General features: G+C 51.0%; 4 protein-coding genes across 4 annotated transcripts; 3 read left to right on the forward strand and 1 right to left on the reverse strand.

The window, feature by feature from the left end:
• Positions 1 to 2,502: 2,502 nt before the first annotated feature.
• Positions 2,503 to 3,874, forward strand: ALTATR162_LOCUS10917 (uncharacterized protein; the record flags this gene model as incomplete). The annotated part of the gene is made up of 2 exons (XM_043318557.1): positions 2,503 to 3,175; positions 3,225 to 3,874. 2 exons carry the CDS (start codon positions 2,503 to 2,505, stop codon positions 3,872 to 3,874), a joined length of 1,323 nt encoding a protein of 440 aa, XP_043174492.1.
• A 2,571-nt stretch (positions 3,875 to 6,445) lies between these two features.
• ALTATR162_LOCUS10918 (uncharacterized protein) lies at positions 6,446 to 7,688 on the reverse strand (the record flags this gene model as incomplete). The annotated part of the gene is made up of 2 exons (XM_043318558.1): positions 6,446 to 7,474; positions 7,524 to 7,688. 2 exons carry the CDS (start codon positions 7,686 to 7,688, stop codon positions 6,446 to 6,448), a joined length of 1,194 nt encoding a protein of 397 aa, XP_043174493.1.
• A 1,057-nt stretch (positions 7,689 to 8,745) lies between these two features.
• ALTATR162_LOCUS10919 (uncharacterized protein) lies at positions 8,746 to 9,749 on the forward strand (the record flags this gene model as incomplete). Its single annotated transcript, XM_043318559.1, has 5 exons — positions 8,746 to 8,910; positions 8,971 to 9,106; positions 9,173 to 9,184; positions 9,241 to 9,660; positions 9,712 to 9,749. The coding sequence occupies 5 exons, from the start codon at positions 8,746 to 8,748 to the stop codon at positions 9,747 to 9,749; spliced, it is 771 nt and encodes a 256-aa protein (XP_043174494.1).
• A 4,887-nt stretch (positions 9,750 to 14,636) lies between these two features.
• On the forward strand, positions 14,637 to 20,227 carry ALTATR162_LOCUS10920 (uncharacterized protein; the record flags this gene model as incomplete). Its single annotated transcript, XM_043318560.1, has 4 exons — positions 14,637 to 15,445; positions 18,329 to 18,541; positions 18,590 to 18,865; positions 18,937 to 20,227. The coding sequence occupies 4 exons, from the start codon at positions 14,637 to 14,639 to the stop codon at positions 20,225 to 20,227; spliced, it is 2,589 nt and encodes an 862-aa protein (XP_043174495.1).
• Between the last annotated feature and the right edge of the window lie 395 nt (positions 20,228 to 20,622).

Here is a 20,622-nt window from a genome sequence, read left to right on the forward strand (position 1 = left end):
AGTAGTCTCTGCTTATCACGCATCTTGATATGCCGAGATTCGTCTCGCTGACCCCGCAGCAAGCCGAACGGTTCGTGCGACTCCGGGTGTCTACGTTCCGAATGACAACTCTAATAACGACAATGAGCAGCAACATCACAGTGCCACATGTGAACGAGAACTGCCAGGGTCGCGAAGGACGGCCTCGACGCTCTTCCCATCGTTCAATGTCAGTCACGCAGGTTAACAAGCTTAGCAGGAGAGTCTGCAGGCTGCGGGACAAATCGTGTACCAGCCACGAAATGCATCATGAGGCACGGAATCCACCAGTCATTACCAATCACGCCTAACGTTGCCTGCGTTGACAGGTTAGCCATGTGGATAAAATGCTGGCAATCATCAACATAATGCTAAGAGGATCATAACCGACATGCTATCAACGAGTAATGTAATCGCAACAACAGCGTAATACGCTATGATGCGCCACATGTGATGACCGCCAGCACCAGGTGCGGGTCGTGCCATAGCGGACAAGTGCTGACCATGTAGTCTGACTAGGTAAGCGTCATCACCCTCGTGCTGCCTGTCATTGCACGATCGGAGCGCTACAGGTCAAGCATTGAAGGAATCGACGAACTGCATCTGCACCTCGCTCGTATTTGGCTGTGCCTCGGTATCATATGCCCACTGTGTCGGTCTTAAGAAGACTTGACAAGGCTAAACTCACGTAATGAAACGAAGGAAACTAAATCATACTTGAATGGGAACGTGGTTCTTTACATCGTGAGCACCATGGCGGAATTACAGGAGACCAAAGTCTTCGTCTGTTGGTTGGTTGGTTGGTTGGTTGGTTGGTTGGTTTGTTCCTACTCGGTTTCAGCCGCGAAGTCCGCAGCTATGCCCGGATGCAAAGGGTTGGCGGACAGCCGACGCGTTGCTGAATACATCAGCACCGCCCCACTTCACCATACCGATGGTATAGCCAGCTGTCCCCTCGCCCATGCGTGGTCTGGCTTCTATCTACGACTATGTGCATTTCGTCTCTAGAAGTGACGTGTTTGCCTGTCTGTATGTTTCCTCGAATTGTCTTCCTGTGTGTATGCCGTACTCGAAGCCTCATGTGTGTAACGTTGTTTCAAGGCTCGTCGAGGCACGTTTGCCTCATGCTTTGCGACCGCTATACCTTCAGCCTGCCCCTAGCATTTAGCTGTCGTGTGCTAGCTTGCCCCCGTGCCCCCCAAGGCTTGAAATATGTTACCCGCTCTCCGATGTTCTTTGAGTGTTATGATGCCGTCCACTAGGTTCCTATGCGGCTGCGGTATGTGGTGTGACCTGCCGCCGAGCGCAGCGGCAGCAGCATTTTGTCGTGACGCAGCTTCACGAGATCGATGCTCCGCTCGTGCGCGCCATCGACTCAACTGAGCATGAGGGCCTCCGCGCGAATCCCTCACACCTTGTCGGGTGTGTCAAAGGGGCACCACTCCTTCGACACAGTGGAGACGGCTGTAGACGAGGCTGTCTGAAGATCTGTATGTATTGTAGGCACCGATGGTAGCACGCCAGATGTCTGTGAGTTGGTTCGCGCGAGAGGTGGTGTTGTTCAGCCCGAGGGCTCGTCGATGCGGGACGTTGCAGGCATTGTCGGATGGTGATGGGCTGGCCAGAAAGCCCATCAGTGACTGTTGTGTGTGTGTGTGTGTGTGTGTGTGTGTGTGTGTGTGTGTGTGTGTGTGTGTGTGTGTGTGTGTGTGTGTTGTGACTGTTGTACTCAAGACGTATCTGGGCTCCGTCGCCACGTCTTGTGTTGCTGTGTCGCGGCTAGATGGCTGCCGCTGCATTTGGTGGACGTGTCATGTTAAGTAGCTTGCTCGCAGTTTGTGTGTCCGTCTCTGCCAGGGCCACAACGGCGGCTTTACAGGTACCAGATCGACGCGGAGGGACGCGCGATGGCCTGTAGTGATTGTTGCGGCCACTGGCAGTATGTGCTTTGATGCTTTTGTGATGTGATTTCCAAAAATTGAGTTTTCGTTTGTCGTGTTTTTTCTTGCACTTGTGGTTCACGTTAGTGTCAACAGGTTTACAGATGGCTTACACAGTATACTTAAGCCAAGAACCGCAGTACCTCACTAATCTGGTGCATCCATTTTCTGTGCATCTCTTCCCATTTTGCGTATGCCGTCGTGATGCAGATGGCTGTGAAATGTACGATTCGGCATGGTATGGTGATGGCGTCCCATGCGCTGCTGCCCCGACAACGAGCGCAACAGCCCAGAGCGAGCAGCCGCAAGCCAACAGCTCATCGAATTGTTCAACGCGACACTTGAAATCGTCGTCATCCTCTTGCACATGTGTCATGGACGCCTTACCCACTTACAACATCAATTAATCGCCATCAGACACTCCTCCAAAGGATGCAGCGCTGTCTTCGTGGTGCTCAGACGCGCGCAGCGTCGACAGCTGGCTAGACATGGTCTTCGCAGCCCGCGGCCAGTCAAGCCAGCGCCCCGCCTGCGTTGCAGCAGCATGCTCGCAAGCCGTCCGCTATGCCGCCAATTCGCGACCCTCGACTGCCACACGTACGCGCAGACGACAGATGCCTCCTCGCAGCAGACACCCAGCGGAACCGCGATTGACACGCAGACAACGGACCGAGATGAGCCTGTCGAGGCCGGCGTCGCAGCCCTGCCTATCGCCGAGGAAGGCGGGGACTATGAAGCGGTAAACAACACGCGCATCGCACAACGGTCCTCACCCCGACAGCCCAACCTCGTCGCCCTGCCACCAGCCTCGTCTGCAAACAACTGGATGTCCGCCCACACGCAATCGCAAAGCTCCTGGTCCGCCCACACGCCCGCAGACACCGACAGCATCGTCACAAAGACCACAGCCACGTCCAGCTCGAGTAAGAGGGACCATGGCCGGTCAAAGAGCCCCGTCAAGAGCATGGTCGATCTCGCCTTGCTGGATCGAAAGGTCGAGAGGGTTCACATGGCGATTAAAGACTACTCAGACACGATACGCCAGTTGATGCGCAACATACGAGATATCCAACGCGGAAAGGGCATGATACCCCACGAAATCAGGCCTGCCGTGGAGAGGCGTGAAGACGTCGAGGCAGAGGAATGGTGGTGGAGCACGACTTCCAGCGCACTCTCTAAGAGCAAACTGCTCGTTGAACTTGAGATGGATGGACGAGGTCCTCTGTGAGACGCACAAGCAGCATGATGAAGCCGCCGCAGAGCCAGGTTGGAACGACAAAGTGCACTCCCTGATACTGCGCCAGGTGTGCATGCATCTCGCCGGCATCGAGTACCAGAATATTACTACCGCCCGGCCAGACCCCCGCCTCGTCCCAAAGACAGGCCTCGCTCACACCGAGTCCAAACTCGTCGACTATGCCCTGGTCTGCGACAAGACCCTCATTCCGCCCCATGTCGTCGAGCGCATCCTCGCAGACACCCGCAACGGCATCGACAGCATCAACCACACGCGTGACAGCGTGCAGAGCCTACGCCGAAACCCAATCGCCGTCTCCTTTGAAACAAAGACACCCAACGGCAGCGAGTCTGAAGCTCTGACCCAGCTCTCCCTCTGGGCCGCCACGCATTTCAACCGTCTGCGCACCCTCCTCCCACCCGGCAAGAGCGACGTCGTGGCCATGCCGTTGCCGCTCATTATGGCCGTGGGTGGACGGTACAGTTTGCTCTTCGTTATTGACGGGTCAATGGGGCAAGGGATTCGTGTTTTCGGTGGAGAGGCGGCATTTGGGGATTGTGCAAGCTTGGAGGGGTGTTACCAGGTTCTTGCCGGGTTGAGGAGGGTGGGCGAGTGGGTGAGGGAGACGTGGGTGTCGTGGTTTGTGGGCGAGTGCTTACGCGGAGGTGGGGGGAGATGAGGTGTGGTTGTCGCTATGCAGGCGTGTTAATGTTTTGTCGGTTACTGTATAATTCTCTCAAGTGTGCTGTGTTCTATTCCTTAAAGCCGTTTTTTACCATCGCGACTCATTCCCACTCTGCATACGATGTACAAATCTAGATTTGTCGCTTGTGGACTTGCATGTACAACGTTACAGATATGACGTATCTTCCACACATTAACTGAAGAGAGAGAACTTGAGTGTTGTCGTGGTCCATTGCGTCTACTTCTTCAACCTCAAAATACATCTTGTTTGATCACAGATGCATGTACCGTGTCCGTGCGCGTGATGCGCCACTTCGCGTAATGGGCCACCCACACCAAAACACCCAAAGTTCACAACCTCATAACTCCACCACTATGCCTCCAATTGATGACGTGCTTGCAAATATAGAATCGCTACAGCCTAGCGAAGGATCTTATTAGTGGAAAATAGCACAAAAATTATCGTGTTTCTCGCTCAACTTTAACGCAAAAGTACCAAGCTACAACACAGACGCATGCAACCAAGGCAATCAATCAACAAAAACTAAGCCCACAACAAGAGCAAGAGCTTGTACAATATGTTAAAGGGCTTACAAAGCGACGTATACCACCTACACGAGAGATGATACGACATTTCACGACGAACGTGGCTCACGAGCCTTTGAGCGAGAGCTGGGTTATTCGCTTTATCAACCGACACAGCGACCACCCTGTCTCACACTGGGCGACGGGCATGGACCACGATCGCCACCAGGCTGATTCAGAGGCCAAATACAGCCTGTACTTCGATCTCTTGCGTAATAAGATCAGCCAATACAACATTGAGCTGCGTCACACGTACAATATGGACGAAAGGGGCTTCTTGATTGGTACCACCGTCCGCTCAAAACGGGTGTTCAGCATACGTATGTGCAAGAAGAAGGAGGTTACAGCATCTCTCCAAGATGGCTCACGTGAGTGGATTACCCTCCTGGCGTGCGTGTGCGCCGATGGATTAGCGTTGCCGCCAAGCCTCATCTATCAAGCTACTATTGGATTGATACAATCGAGCTGGGTGGAGGATATAAAGACATGAGAACACTCAGTACACGTCACCTCATCACCGTCAGGCTGGACGAACAACGATATCGGGCTGGCCTGGCTTGAACAGGTGTTTGATCGCTACACCAAGACAAAGGCGCGACGGTCTTACCGCCTACTTATTCTCGATGGTCATGGATCTCATGTTACAATGGATTTTATTGAGTACTGCGACCAGAACAAGATCCTACTAGCCATCTTTCTGCCCCATTCAACCCATACGCTGCAGCCGCTCGACGTTGCCCTGTTTAAGCCTCTAGCAACAGCGTACTCATTGGAGCTTACAAAATACCTCCACAGTGGCCAGGGGCTGTCAGTTATCAAGAAGAGCGACTTCTTCCACCTGGTCTGGAAGGCCTGGATGAGCACGTTTACTCAGGGGCTGATACTTAGGTCTTTCGGGGAAACGGGTATATCACCCGTCCAGCCCAACGTTATCCTCCAACGCTTTGCTAAGGGTACCCCTGAGGCCTCTGATAGCAGCACAAGCTCTTCTTCAGTCTACTCCGGCAAGGATTGGCTCAAAATAGAGACTCTGTTACGCAAAGTTGCCAAGGATGAAGGCAGTAAGGAGCTGAAGAAGATTAAGCGCTCGCTCCACCATATCTCAATTCAAAACTCGCTCCTCCACCATGAGATAGTAGGCCTTAAAGAGGTTCTCAAGACTCAGAAGAAGCACAAGAAGATGAGCAAGCCTCTTGGGCTTGAGCATCACAAGGACTATCATGGTGGAGCAGAGTTCTACTCTCCTAGCAGAGTAGAGAAAGCACGCTCAGATGAGAGGACCAAACAACAAAATCAGAGGGCAGAAGAACTCAGAAAAGCTGAGACGGCTAAGCTGAGGCACGCTAATAAGCTATATAATGAGAGGATAGCTCGGGAGAGGCGTGAGCAGCGGGAGAAGGAGAAGGCAGAGCGAGAGCGAGTCAAAGCTGAGAAGCTAAGGAAGTAGCTGAACGCAAGACTCAAAGAGAGCGTGATAAGCAAGCTCGTGACGCTGAGAAAGCCGTACAATTGCCCCAAAGAGGCGAGCGGAAGGCTTCACAGTCTGCAGCACCCAGAAAGAAGCAGAACTGTGGTGCAGTGGCTGCGCGGCGTGGTGTTGTTGCTGCAACGCCTCCCCCAGCACCTCGCACCCACAAGACCCGCAGCGCCAGAACAGCAACTCTATACAACTAGTATGTATAAGAGAATATTGTCGCATAGGCCTATAGAGCACTCTACTTAAATATCTCGTGATAATAGCTATTGTATGTGGGTCTACAGCCTCATTTTTGCAGGTGCGCGTTGGGGTAGTTCGGCGCATTACGCGAATCCGCGCATCACGCGCACGGACACGGTAGCGTCTTTCCGACGCGGGGGCTGACCCAAGCCATCATGCTTCTTTCTCTATGCACCGGCAGCCATGCGCCATGGACTACAACATCACTTGTACGTAGCATCTTCTTTGCTCTATACGTCAACACTTGATCCCCAACTCTGCGCTTCATGCCTCGAGCTCCGCCTCGATGACGCTTTCAGCGACACCAGGGTAATTGTAAATCTTCAAGAATTTCAAACCAGCCTTCTCGAGTATCGCCTTCCAGTCCGCTTCCGTTCTCTCGCGTACAGCAAAATGTGCCAGCATCATCATGTCCATTGAGGTAGCGGCGATGGTAGGCTTCTCCTCTGAGAGCACAATCTCGTTCAGCAGCACCCGCGAGTAGCCGGGCTTAAGCGCCGGCTTCAGATTTTCAATAATCTTGATGCCTTCCTCATCGCCCCAGTCGTGAATGATCGAGTGCAGCGAGTACGCTCTTGCTGCTTTGACAGGCTGGGGAGTAAAGAAGTCGTGAGCCTGGCTTTCGAACGGAAGCTTGTCTTTGTCCTGAATGCTTTCGATGACCGGCTCTCGATCTTGCACAACGACCTTTCCGGGGTGCGATTGATGTTGCGCCACGAACTGCTGGGCATCGTGACCACGACCACCACCGACATCCACAAGAAGCGCCTCGTTGTTGCTCGAGTCGAAACCCTCAATCAGACGCTCAGCAACCGGGTAGAAGCCCGGATCGTACCAGTTCGCCTTTCCAGCGCGGTACGCCGACATGAAGTTGTCAAACTCATCCAGATGAGGAGGCGTCGCGGCCAGCCATGAAAAGAACGGCAACTCTGTACCATGGGCGGCCTGGAAGGGACCATCCGTAAGCGAGGTTGGTAGCTCGTAGCCGGTCTTCTTGAAGAACCCCGGGAAGCCATTGAATGAGGGCCGCGCTACGTCGTAGCAGAAGTCGATGCTCTTTTGGTAGTTGTTCGCTGCGAGCCCGTGGCTCAGGCGTGTTCCGAGGAACTTGCCATTGGAGAAGAAAACGATCTTCATGGCGACGAGGTGACGCATGATCCGTTGCAACAGTACCGAGTCGACGCCCGTCTTTTGGGCAAGATCGTCAGGATTGACACCTGCCTCGCCTGCATCTCTGAGGTGCTGGAAGAGCTTGACTTGGACGGCGAACTTGCAGTGCGCTGACATCGCCGGCTGCGGGATCATCAGCAGAGTCGCAAAAGCACCGGACCTGATTACTAACCTCAGCCCAGAAGCTCCTCTGCAGGAACTCACTCGGAATTTCGAGAGCTGCTACCAGATCTCGACCGAGTTCAATAAGGTTTTCTCTCGAGCCGATCTCATCACCTTCATAAGCCTTGCCTGCTGCCGCGATGCGCTCGAGAATAGCTGATACTGGTGTCGACATGTCTGGTTTTGTTGAAGTCGAACTCTGTTCTTTCAGCCATGCAAAAGGAGGCGTTGAGGACCCTTTTACTGTAGTTCCACGCCCTTACGGACGGCAACCGTTTCTCGGTGCGGCTCCTGCCTTCCTATCGCGCCATGCGCCGGCATGCACATGACTCGATCTGCCGCCCATTTTCCAGCATTTTTCAGTGCTTATGCGATGCCTGAGGTTCAATAATCGGATCGTGCGAAATAAAGGCCTCATAAAATGGTCGAACATCCTCACAGCTTCGAAGTATGTACAGACAGTATAACACTTACCCCAGTCCATGCTCGCTTAATATGTAAGGAATACTCATTATCATCCAGCTTTCGTCGCTGACTTTGCTTGCGAACATAATAACCCCCCAGAGATGGGCGTCCCGCGCGCTATTCTCAATTGACTTACTTGGCCCGGCACTAGATATCCCGCGACTGCATGAACGGGCGACTTGAGCCGCGCCTCCCGAGACCCTTGAGCGACGACTCTCTAGACCCAGCGCAGACTGTGAGTGTCGACTGTCATGTTCGGAGGGCCTAACATCCAGGTATAGCTGATAGAATTGCTTATGTCCTCTGACGTAAACGATACTTGAGAAAAAAGTAATCCGTAATGTGTGCGTAGGATTGTTCGACTGTTGGGAAGAATTCGGGTAAAAGCACATGCAACAAGTATCTCCTTAGGCCCCTGCCACACCATCGGTTAGTTCCCTCCAATAGCGGATGATCCTATACTTGACCCTTGACCGCCATGCTCACGATCATTCGGCCTTTCAAGTATTGGGATGCGTTTCAGGATACTTGTACTATACCCAAGTAGGCACAGCGAGCCTCGAAGAAGGATGCTGTTTCATGATGCTTGTGTGATCTTTCCATTTCCTTGGCTCTCATGCTCGCTTGCGGCTCTACAGGTGTGTCGTCCCGGATTTTCGGTCTGCACAATGTGACCCCAGCGTGATCGCTGCACAGTACATAGGGATGTTCAGCACTTTTTATCGAACCCCAGGAGTTCCTCAAGGACACAAAATTAGCTATCAGACATGGTTGAGTCTGTGGATCTCACCGAGAGTAGGCAAACGGAGGTCTTGGTAGTCGCATGGGTTATGACCGGAGCTGCCATCTTAACGGTTGGCATCAAGCTGTTTGCTCGAGCAAAGATTGTCCATGTCATCGGATGGGATGACTTCTTCATCTTCTTATCGCTGGTAAGACCCTGTCCGACTCGCTCCGCCGCGTCAGAGAGGCTCGATACTCATGCTATCCAGACCTTCAGTATCATCGCGTCTTCGTTCGTGCACTATGGAGTCGTATTGGGATTCGGTCGACACACTGCAGTTGTGGTAGCAGAGTTTGGTAATGAGCGACTGTTCAAGGGTGCCATGATCCAGATGCTTGGATATCGTACGTTGACCGCATGCCGAGCGAACGTTTCTCTGTTTTCCCAAGCTTGAGCTGACGTCATAACAGCTTTCAACATTGGTAGGCTCTTAATCAAGCTACTGTCATGAACCGCTCGTCTAACTGATATCCGGCAGCCGCCTTCAGTTTCCCTAACATCTCCATCGCGATCCTTATATGCCAGCTTCTCGACCCAAACCCTCGCCGGACCATCGCATTGTACGGCATGGCGATCTTGCAAGTTGTTTTCGCCATGATTACTATTGCCCTCGCATTTGGACAGTGCCGGCCTACCAACAAGTTGTGGGAGAAGACGCTACCGGGCTCTTGCTGGAACCCAAACGTGCTCAACTACTTCTCTTATTGGCTTTGCGCATATACAACTCTCACGGATGTCATATTGGCGGTGGTGCCAGTACGCGCTTTCTGGAACCTGCAGATGTCACAATCCACGAAGGTTGGTCTCATTGTGATGATGAGCATGACCATGCTGTCCGCGATTGTTACCACTATCAAGGGGACATATTTGCCACTGTTCACCGATACAATAGATCCTCGTAAGTATCTCGAGTTACCGCTGGATGCAATAAAAACTCACCCTCAGATAGTTTTCAACCCTGTACCTCTCGTGCTATGGGGTCTGTAAGTCCAAACTCCACTCGCAACGCACTCTTACTAATACACTTGCGGTGTCGAGCAAAACATCGTGATCATGGCGGCGTGCATTCCGACAATGCGTCCCTTCTTTAACCGCGCCTGGAAGCGCGGTCTTACCACAAAATCTGGTTCTCACTCCCATTCCTCCGCTCGCGACCCCTTTACGTCCGCTTCCGGTTCACGTTCACACTTAAAACACCGACGGGTTAGGTCACTATCAGATGTGGCTCTGAATGATGTCGAAGTGCATGGATTGGGGAAAACAGTAGACGGGGATGATGCGGCGAGTCACGAGAGTCATCAAGGCATAGTAAGAACAGTGGAGGTAGCATAGACTGGCATAACGATAGACCTGGAAGTGGCATAAAGCAGACTGGTCATCAATCAACTTGAACTCAATCTGATTGATTGATTGATTGAGTTCGTCAATCAACTTCAACTCAACTTAAGATAGTTAGAACTCAACTCCAACTCAACTTGGTAACATAAAGTTGATTGATTAATTGAGTTTAGGTTGTGTTTAAAGTATATTGCAAGACTATTTTTTATTATCGAAGGGTAGTTGCAGGTTGTACTCTGTTTAGCTTAGGCTCTCTCCTTATCGATAACCCACTTAGTAAGCACCATTAGCGCGTCACGTCGCGACTTGACACAACAACTCCTACTAACAGCTACCTCACTAATACTGCCAACCTTCACGCCTACCTCTACATATAATGAGCGAAAATGTTCCTAAGGCGATTGAGGAAACAGCTGCCTGCGCAGATAATACGTGCCTACCTCTAGTAGCTACCTCCGTATACCCTGAGGTCGACGCGCCCGAAGTCTATGACGACTCTGACCTTCTACCTCTCGAGGTATCTGATATCGACGACGATACATACGATGGCCTACATTGGAAGAGAGTACCTCATTTACAGAAACGGCCTTACGAACACGCGCGCGGGTCTAAACTAAGCTAGATATGCCTGTACGGCTAGCCAGTCTAGCATTGGGGGCAGTAGAAGAAGTACTGGCTTTGTAAACACTGCCACACAGCTAAGAAAATAAGTGGAGAATACAACGTTCATCTCTCCACTAGCTCTGCAGCAAGCCACCTAGCATAGATCAAGCCTAGTTATGGCTACGATAAACTAGGCAAGATTACAAAGACCCCAGCTGGTCAAACATCAATACTCGCTGTTATGCAGGCCAGCGGGACTGAGGTATCTCAGGACGTAGCCAACGAGCTGGCAAGAAGCTTCAACCGTAATAAGTTTCTCCAGGCAATTACTCGCTGGATTGCAGACGACAACTAGTCTCTTCGGGCGATTGAAAACCCCTCCTTCCGCGCGCTAATAAAGGCTGCCAATCCGCTGGCTGAGTCGGTATTGTGGAAGAGCTATGTTTCCCTTCGCGATCATATTATTGCCGAATATGAGGCGTTCATACCAGCTGTCGTGGACTACCTCCATAAAGCAACCAGTCTTATCCACTTCTCCTTTGACAATTGGACGTCGCCAGGCAACAAGAGAGCTATCACGGGAATCTGCGTACATCACCTTAACGAGGCTGCTAAGCCAGTAGACTACCTGCTTGGCCTACCCGTGCTGCACGGAAAACACTCTGGCGCGAATATTGGCTCTCCTGTATCCGACACGCTTACAACCTTTGAGATTGATAAAGAACACGTGGGCTACTTTGTTTTAGACAACGCTGCGAACAATGATGTCGCAGTAGAGTTCCTCGCAGAAGATCTCAGTTTTTATGCGCCTCATCGCCGGTTACGCTGTACATGCCACATTCTCAACCTCGCTGCGCAAGAGATTATATGGGGTCGGGATAAGGACTCTTTTGAAAACAAGGGGCTCAATGTCAATGTAAGCTACCTCGCTGTGTAGTACTTACTCCGCTAACACGTACACAGGAAGAAGAGGAGTTTATGGCTGAGTGGCGACAGTTCGGTCCTATTGCTGTACTCTTTGACGCGATTACCTCTGCTACATCATCGCCACAGAACCGGGAGCTATTTCTGAGGCTTCAAGAAGCTGATGCAAAGCACCGTAAGGAGCCGTTTAAGCCAAGAGAACTTGTTAAGTCTGTCAAGACACGCTGGAATTCCTATTACGATTGTTTCGATCGCGCATGCGAGCTCCACACAGCGCTTGACGCCTACATGCAACTCAAAATAGAGGAATACCAAGTCGCTGCAGCTACTCGCCGGAAAGAGCCACGCGAGCAGCCACGCAAGTTTATTCAAGAAGGAGGAATGCACGCAAAGGATTGGGCAACGATAACTGAGTATAAGCAGCTGCTTGAGCCGTTCAAAGAGGCTACCATGTTACTGCAGGGCAGAGGCGCTTCTGGTAGCCATGGTGCTATTTGGGAGGTTCTTATTACCTTTGAATGGCTACTTGCGCAACTTGAATCCCAAAAAGAGAGACTACAGAGTATTGATTATGAAGACCCCAACGCGCCAGAGGATCATCTCAAGACGAACGTTAACAACGCCCACGCAAAGCTCTCCGAGTACTACGACAAGCTTGGAGACTCCCCTATCTACTTTGCAGCAACCATACTCCACCCCACGTACAAATACACGCTTGAAGACCTATGGAAAGTACCAGACGACCATAACGAAGATATAGAGGGTCCTCATCCATTCAAGGACTGGTTGGAGCAAGGCTACCAGTCCTTCTCACGATTATGGAGGTCACACAAGGATAAGGTAGCTGCAAAAGCTAGTAGGCCGTCGTCGTCTGAGGGAGCCGCGCGACCGCATAAGCGCCAGCGCGTTGGTAGAGCGTTAGGGCGGGATGACTTCCTTCGGAGCTCTATCAAGGCAGGTCAAAAGCAGGTAGCCAGCACAATGGACGATGAGTATGATATTTGGAAGCGCGAGGCGCCTTTGGCGGAAGACGACCCTCTCGCAAGGCACCCAATCAACTACTGGCTGGTTACGCGCTCTCGATACCCGGTTCTCTCCCAACTAGCCCTTGACATCTACTCTATTCCAGCTGCCTCAGCTGACTGCGAGAGAATCTTTAGTGAGCTTGGAGATCTGCTTAGTGTACGACGACTTAATATGAAGCCAGAGTTACTCAGCGCCTTACAGTCAATTCGATCGTGGAGAAGAATAGGCCTAAAGGCAAAACACCCAACTAATTCTTAATAGGTCAAAGTCAATCTTATAATCAGTCCCTAATTAATCTCAATCAATCTCAATCAATCTCAATCAATCTCAATCAATCTCAATCAATCTCAATCAACTCAACTTCACGTTCTAATTTTGTCATTCAACTCAACTCAATTTAGGCTCTGTGTGTAGAACTCAATCAATCTTAACTCAATCTGAGCCTAAAAAAGCACTCAATCAATCAATTTAGACGGCGTTAGATTGATTGATTGATTGATGACCAGTCTGAGTCTGAGTGTGAGGGTGAAGGAGAGAGAGAGAGCACGCAGAAAAGATGAGATGATAGCTTTAGACTGACCTATCGGATGAGATGGGAGTAAGAAACTTACCGTGTAGGTGGTCAAAGACGTCATCAAACCTCCGTAGAAAGACCGGATGGAAGCTCTCTTACTCCTTTCTTTCACCTTCACACTCTCTACAAGCCCCTATACGTCTCCTACACCCATATAATTGCAATAAGAGTGAATAGAAATCATCTGCAATGCAAAAAGAGGCTTTTTCTTATACTAATATCGACGTTTTGACATAACTGTCAATTTGGACGATCGATTAACAAAACAGGGGTGGGGGGTCCATATGTTTTCGCAGGCACCGATAATACTATCAAGCCTCAAGCAAGCCTAAAAGTTGCAGTACGGCTTGCATACCAAGTCAAGATATCGGCGCCGGCTTGACTTGGCTTGCTTGTTGCGGACTGTGCTTCAGACGCTGCATTCTGAGCCCTACAGGTCCCATCAATGTTGAGAACCTATCGACGCGCTATCATTCGACAAAAGATAACAGCACTAGGATCTGCAGATCTGTCCTTTGTCTGAACGCTCCTCGGGCGAACTGGCGACCGTACCGTTGCCGCGTAGCCGTAACCCCTCATTGTGAATGAAGCTAAAGGGCAGTGTCGATTGCGGACTTGAAGTGTTAGAAAAGCGGGAAGCTGATCGCAGCAAGTGTGGTATACTGGTAGTTCTAGGTAGGTGCAGCAAAGCAGAGCCCAAGCCCCCTTTCTTTGAGCCGCACTCGATATCATTCTAATTAACTCCATCAAACCGCTAGCGTGACGGAGATCGAACGTCCCGCAAGAGACTATCCGAGTTCAATCAACATCTTAATTTTCGGTCTATCCTCGGATCTTAGAATTAGGAAGGATGGCTCTGGTTTCTCTAAGGAAACAGCGTGAGCTAGCGCTGACAAAAGCTTGAATTTCTGTGGGCATGGCTAGAATGACCAACTAAAAGCAAATCGCTCGACAAAGCACCGGGGAAATGACGTGGCCCTTACCAGCAAATCCGGTGCAACGGTCAATGTGGGTCTGGACAATACAAGCAACACAGGCTGGCCATTTGGCGACACAGGCGGCCCACCTACCCCGCACACGCTTCAATGACATATGTCTTTGGCTGCGAATACCTTGTAATTGCAAACAATCGCTCATAGCAGTGTTGAGCTAGGCGGTGGATGAACAATGGCATTCCTTGGCTGTCGAACTACTGGTATGGAAGCAAAGATCATCTTATATTAAATAGGCCGTTCTCTATGGTGGCCTGATGCTACTTCCAGACCTCGAAACCCTCCATCTCTACAAGCAATGCATACCAAGTGAACCTGTTTTATGAATTATTCTGGAACCGGCAAGACGTTGACTGCGCAATGCAGTTCTCAACTTATCCCAAGGTAGCATGTGCCAATTGCTCAGCCACTCCCCAAATGTCGTCTTGTCCAATCGATCTCGAGGAGGCCTACCCCACAAACGTTTACCTTGCAGACGCTGACAACACGTCTCCTGCTTACCCCTTGTCCACCCTCTTCGAAATCGATGCATCCTTAGAGAAACCAATGGCATTGCGCGAAATGACTTCAAGCTTCCTACCAAGAACACCAAGCTGCTTCAACCCGAAGTTGATGGTAACGGGCATTACAGAATCGAACATGACAACGACTGTTAATTCTGCTTTCCAAAAGTGCCCCGATCGCGCTCCATTCGAACTGTTCAATCAGACCTCAGCCGATTTTCCAATCAGTCCTTCCCATGAAGCAGCCTGTATCTTTCCAAATACTACCTGCTCATGCATTCCTTCCCCTTGCAGCAACGCAACCGAGACAACCGTCTCGCCACGTATCTTGAAGCTTCAGTCACTCCCACTCTCAATCGAGCGTGAAAGCACGCCCACGTCAAAGCGCCCACTGCGCAAGCGGGGACGCCCGTGCCTCAACCGCAGCGACAAGACTGAGCCGGTATCGATATCCTCAGCAAGGCAGAACAAGCAATACCGCGGCCGAGTGCCACATAGTCAAGTCGAGCGCAAGTACCGTGAAGGCCTGAGCTTAGACATGGAGAGGTTACGACGAGCGGTACCAACCTTGCTACAGAGCGGTGAGGGTGATGCTATTGGATGGTATAAGCCAAGCAAGGGCATGGTGCTAACGGCCGCTGTTAATTATATCCAGAGAATAGAGAGAGAGAAAGATGCGTTGTGGGACGAAAACCAGAAGATGCAGTATGCACAGGGAAAAAGGTAAAATACCTTCGGTACCGTGCCCGGGCACCGGATGTGGGCGTTCGCCGAATGGGCGCAATGGCCACGATCAACACCACGAAAGATGAGGCTGTAGAACCACACACAATTACTATCATCACAAGATCTGCTGGCGGAATACTCTATAGGCCTGCGCGACAAACATATTGACTCAAAATTTTTGTACTGATTGATACTGTGGCCGTGGGAGCCCATTTGGGTGGAGGAGTTGGGGAGCGCTCTGCGGCCGGAAGGCCACCCACATCACCCACAGCACAACGCGCATGCTTCTTCTGCATTAGTGATTCTATAATGTCTCTTTGTAGCACAGAGTTAGAATATCTTAAAATATACTAGAATACTAGTATTCTGGTGAGGATTTGCGTGCATTGGCTGAATCCGTGTATTGGGTGCATGGACACGGTACCGTGGGTTGCCGCGTACCGGTAGTATGATAGTGGCGCGTTCCTAAGTTCGTCACATAACAGGCCTCTTTCATCGTGTCCTCTCAGGTAGGACAATCTGTCGTCATGTCGCTAACCCTCAGTCAACCTATCCTAGCTTGGCCAGAAACTTAACTTTAGATCCGCATCATCGCTACCGAATGCCACAATAGCTAAGCCACAGCCGTATCGTCCCACCCAATTAGAATAAGTCCTATACTCCGCGACGCTACCTGAGAGCGACCAGCCACGCAGGGTTCGTAAGCGAAGGGTCTGGATTTGGCTGACGACGGATGTGAAAGTGTTCGTAAAGTTTGGTACAATGGCTTAGCCTAGGTCATGTTGAGAAGCGTATTGTGACGTTTATCTTGGCGGAGATGATGAAGATGAGTGAGAGCGACAGATAAGGGGTTTTGATGTCCTCGACGGTAGGAACCATTATTATCGTTATTCGAACACGCATTAGAGTTTATACAATCAATATCACATTATCTTGTTACTTAGTCACTACAACGGCTAAGTAACGTCACCCTTACAGTAACCCTGTATCTCGGAAACTGTTCCAAATCCGCAAAGTGACCCTACGGCTCCGAACTAGGTCTCCCATCTCGTACCACCCTGAGTTCATAAGAACTCTCCCGCAGCCGAGGTTGAGGAGATTCAGCGGTCCCACCGAACACAACCTGTCGATCCGGGTTTTCCGCTCCAAGTCCAGCCGGGAACCCACTTCAGGTTCGACACTAAACAACCAACACGTGCATCTCAAGTGCATTTTTGGCAACACTTTGCTGTTGCCCACCGTCCTCCAAGTCCAAGAATGAAGAGAAGTGAAGAGAAGAACTAGGATAGACGGCAATATGGGCTGCGGGCCTTCCCAAATGCCTCAACGCCGTCACGGCCGTGCGTATACTGCTAGCCGTGCCAGCGGCCGAGGAGGTGGTGGTAATGTTATGCATATTGTGCATCCTAATGCGGGACCTGGTATAGGATATGGTGTGGGTGGGGGTATGGGTGGGGGTATGGGAGGAGGATATGGAAGACCGCCGCCTAGGCGAGGAATGGGAATAGGGAGAAGGAGACGGTAGTAGAGGGGGAGGAGGAGGGGGGATTGGTCGAGGTTGATCGTTGGATGATGAGAAGAGATAGATACAAAAGATAGGGAGTTGTACGCTATCATGGCGAATTGTAAATCAGCGTTGTTTTCTTGTTTTCTCCCTGACGGTGAATTACAAATATTTGGATTTTACCTCTCGACGCCATTACAAACACTCCGGTTTACGATTTCCTATAGTGCTCCTTAATCTAGTCTTTGATCTATAGTACACACACGCCGTTGTAGAGCGCGCTCTCCATGAGGCACCTGCCAGGCCTGGCTGACGATATGTACTGTTCTATACTAATAATCAACGCTGTTAATTATTTACACTCTGTTAGTTGTTTGGCCTAGTGGTACAAAGCTGCATTCTGAAAGCACCCGGACGCCCATAACAGGCTCTGATGACGGCCTGATGACGGCCTGATGACGGCCTGATGTCGTCCAGCGGCTGATTTATTCTTTTCAGCTATCGCTTGAGAGCGGCTAGCTCTCGCTCCAGCTTTCCGAGCCTCATCAACCCTGTTCAGCGCCGATCGTACATTCCTTGGGCGTGTCACAATATCCTCTTGTGTACTGCAATTCTAGGTATCTAGCTGCTTTTCGCCTCGACCAACGCAGATCGTGAATTTTGACTTGATTCACCGCCTTTGCTAGGCACATCTGTACCTTTGCCGCGGAAGGTCACATGCAGGGTTTGGTGTTTGAAGTAATCAAAGAGACCTGGCAGCATAAGTTCCGGACTTGCCACTAATTTCCTCCTTTTAAGCAAAGAACATTCAGCGTACATTTATAACCCCTAATAACGCTTGCTACGCATTTGTTATTGGTACTTAGCTTTGTGCGCTCGCCGCGTATAGCTGACGTCACAGCTCGTTATCGCAACTACAGTTTTGAGATACCCGTCGCGAGACATGTTGTTAGCAATACCAAGGGGTGATGCCGAACGGTATCATCCAGCTATGCGGCCTCCGAAGACGCGCGACGCCTTCCAGGCCCAGACTCCTATCAATCAGATGAGACAGCACCTAGAGCGGCCGAGTATTAGCCTACAGGTTTGCAATGCCAATATCACTTTCACACTCTATCAGCGTTGACAGACGGACAGGTTCTCTATCTTGGCATAGCTGTTACAGAAGGCTCTAGGGGGTCGCTTGACGTTGGCTTTGCTGTACATGACGGGACTTACTCCACTGACTTTGCTGTCATCTCACTGCAAAGAAGATATGGCAATGATTCTGGAACATCAGCTGCATCTTCTGATGCTGGATCAGGGGCCTCTACACCCGCTTCTATAGAAGAGTGTCCAAATCTCCTGGATGACTTTATAGCTGACAAGATTCGCAGCTACCAGAAGGAACATCTATACAAATTTGTCGGCGCTGGTCTGACGAAGCGAGCTACTGAAGCTAGCCCTCAGCTCGCCTCGCGCTTATGGCTCGAGTTGGATATCGTGCCATTGGTCTTCTCACCGACTTTCGACAACCCCATCGTTGAGAGGCAACACGGCAAGATATTGGTAGATGAAGAAGCTGATTCCATGGCAAGAAAAGCTCTCATGTATGTCTTTCGTATCCCTCCAAATGATAGCCGACTAACCCCGATCAGGTACTTTGGCCCGAGTCGGCAGCCGCGCCTCGTTGTTGGTTACCGCAATGAGGTTGGAGTCGATTGCGCTGGCCAAGCGCGCATTACCTACGCTGAGGACTATCCACCTACTGTCAGCGAAAATACTTGGAATGCCACGATGAAATACGCGGATTCGCTCATAAGGAACCAAACCAAGATCGCCTTCTTCAACAGTACCCCACAAGGTGGAGGTGTCGCTTTGATGAGGCATGCCCTCATCCGATTCCTTCGTGTGATCCACGTGGGCGCCAAATGGTAATTTTCGAAACTTCCATACTACCAAGAAATCCCCATCCGACTGAGATATTGATGCTAAGAAGTCGCAGGTACGTTCCAAAGCCCAAGCCTGAGGTTTTCCGTATCACCAAGAACAACCACAATATCCTTCAGGGTGTAGCCAAGCCCGATGTTCGCCTAGACCAAAAGTCAATGTGCATCCTTGACGAATGGTGCAAGCAAAACGCCGAGCGCTTCTGGATGGCAGAAGATGGTCCTCTTGCACCTCGCTCTCGTGGCGGTGCCGACGTCATTATCGTCGACGACCCACAGATGCCGAGTCTCGTCAAGATTGCTAAGGAACAAGATCCCGACCGCCCTGTCATTTTCCGCAGCCACATTCAGGTCCGTGCTGATCTCGCTGATCAAGAAGGCACGGCTACTTCTGAGGTTTGGAACTGGGTATGGAACAACATCAAGGATTGCGATGCCTTTGTTAGCCACCCTGTCCGCGACTTCGTGCCCAAGAATGTCACTACCGAGAAAGTCGGCTACCTGCCTGCTACTACGGATTGGTTGGATGGACTAAACAAGCCTCTCGACGATTGGCACTCGCAGTTCTACATCCACGAGTTTGAAGCTGAATGTTTCAAGGCGCGGATGCATCAACTCAAGTTTCCGGACCGTCACTACATTGTCCAAATCGCACGTTTCGACCCGGCAAAGGGTATTCCCGATGTCCTGGCTTCTTATGCTGAATTCCGCCTCAAGTACATGAAGGACAAATATATAATGGAGATTCCTCAGCTAGTCATCGTCGGTCACGGCGCCATCGATGACCCCGACGCTACCGAGATCTATGATAAGACGCTTGACCTCCTCCGGACTCAGTACAGTGGCATCCAAGAAGACGTGGTAGTCATGCGCCTCGGTCCCACAGACCAACTCCTCAACGCACTAATGTCCAACGCCCACGTCGCCCTCCAGCTCTCCACTCGCGAGGGCTTTGAAGTGAAAGTCAGCGAGGCCCTGCACAAAGGCGTACCCATCATCGCCACGCGCGCTGGCGGTATTCCGCTGCAAGTTGAACACGGTAAATCGGGCTTTCTGGTTGAAAATGGCGACTACAAAGCCGTTGCGCGCTATTTGCATCACCTGTTCAGCGATCCCAAGGCGTATGATGAGATGAGTCACTATGCGGCCACTCATGTCAGTGACGAAGTCAGCACAGTGGGCAATGCACTCGCGTGGCTGTACCTTGCGGATGTGCTATCGAAGGGTGAGAAGATCAAGCCGAATAGTAGGTGGATCAACGATATGGCGCGCGAGACGGCGGGATTCCCGTATCAGGAGGGTGAGCCTAGGTTGCCTCGGGATAGGATATTGGATTTGACGCAGTAGGTTGGGCCCCTCTGAACCGGTGGTTGTGGTTGGGTGATTATTGAACATTCAGTTTTTTCAGATCGGGTACATGATGTATTTGACTAGTGCGGAGAGTTGTTACTATGGGTTTTCATGAAGATATGTAGGTCGATAGACACAACATGTGAATTGAGGTTGACTGTAAAGCGAAGGTCAAAGCTACAACTGTATACAGGAGTGGGTAGTCCCGTGCGTAGCATCACGTGAGGGTCCGAGTGCCGTGACAGTATAGATTCGAGGAAGTAACAGGGATCCGCTATGCACAGGTCGATCAGTCAGAAGCGGCTCTACAGTGGAGAGGGACTGGGCTATTTGGCACAGATGTGAACTCACAAATCGTGCGCAACGCCAATCACTTGGCCAAGGCCTTCACA

Source organism: Alternaria atra (assembly GCF_907166805.1).
Source record: "Alternaria atra isolate CS162 genome assembly, contig: 34, whole genome shotgun sequence".
In the NCBI taxonomy this organism is placed as follows: domain Eukaryota; kingdom Fungi; phylum Ascomycota; class Dothideomycetes; order Pleosporales; family Pleosporaceae; genus Alternaria; species Alternaria atra.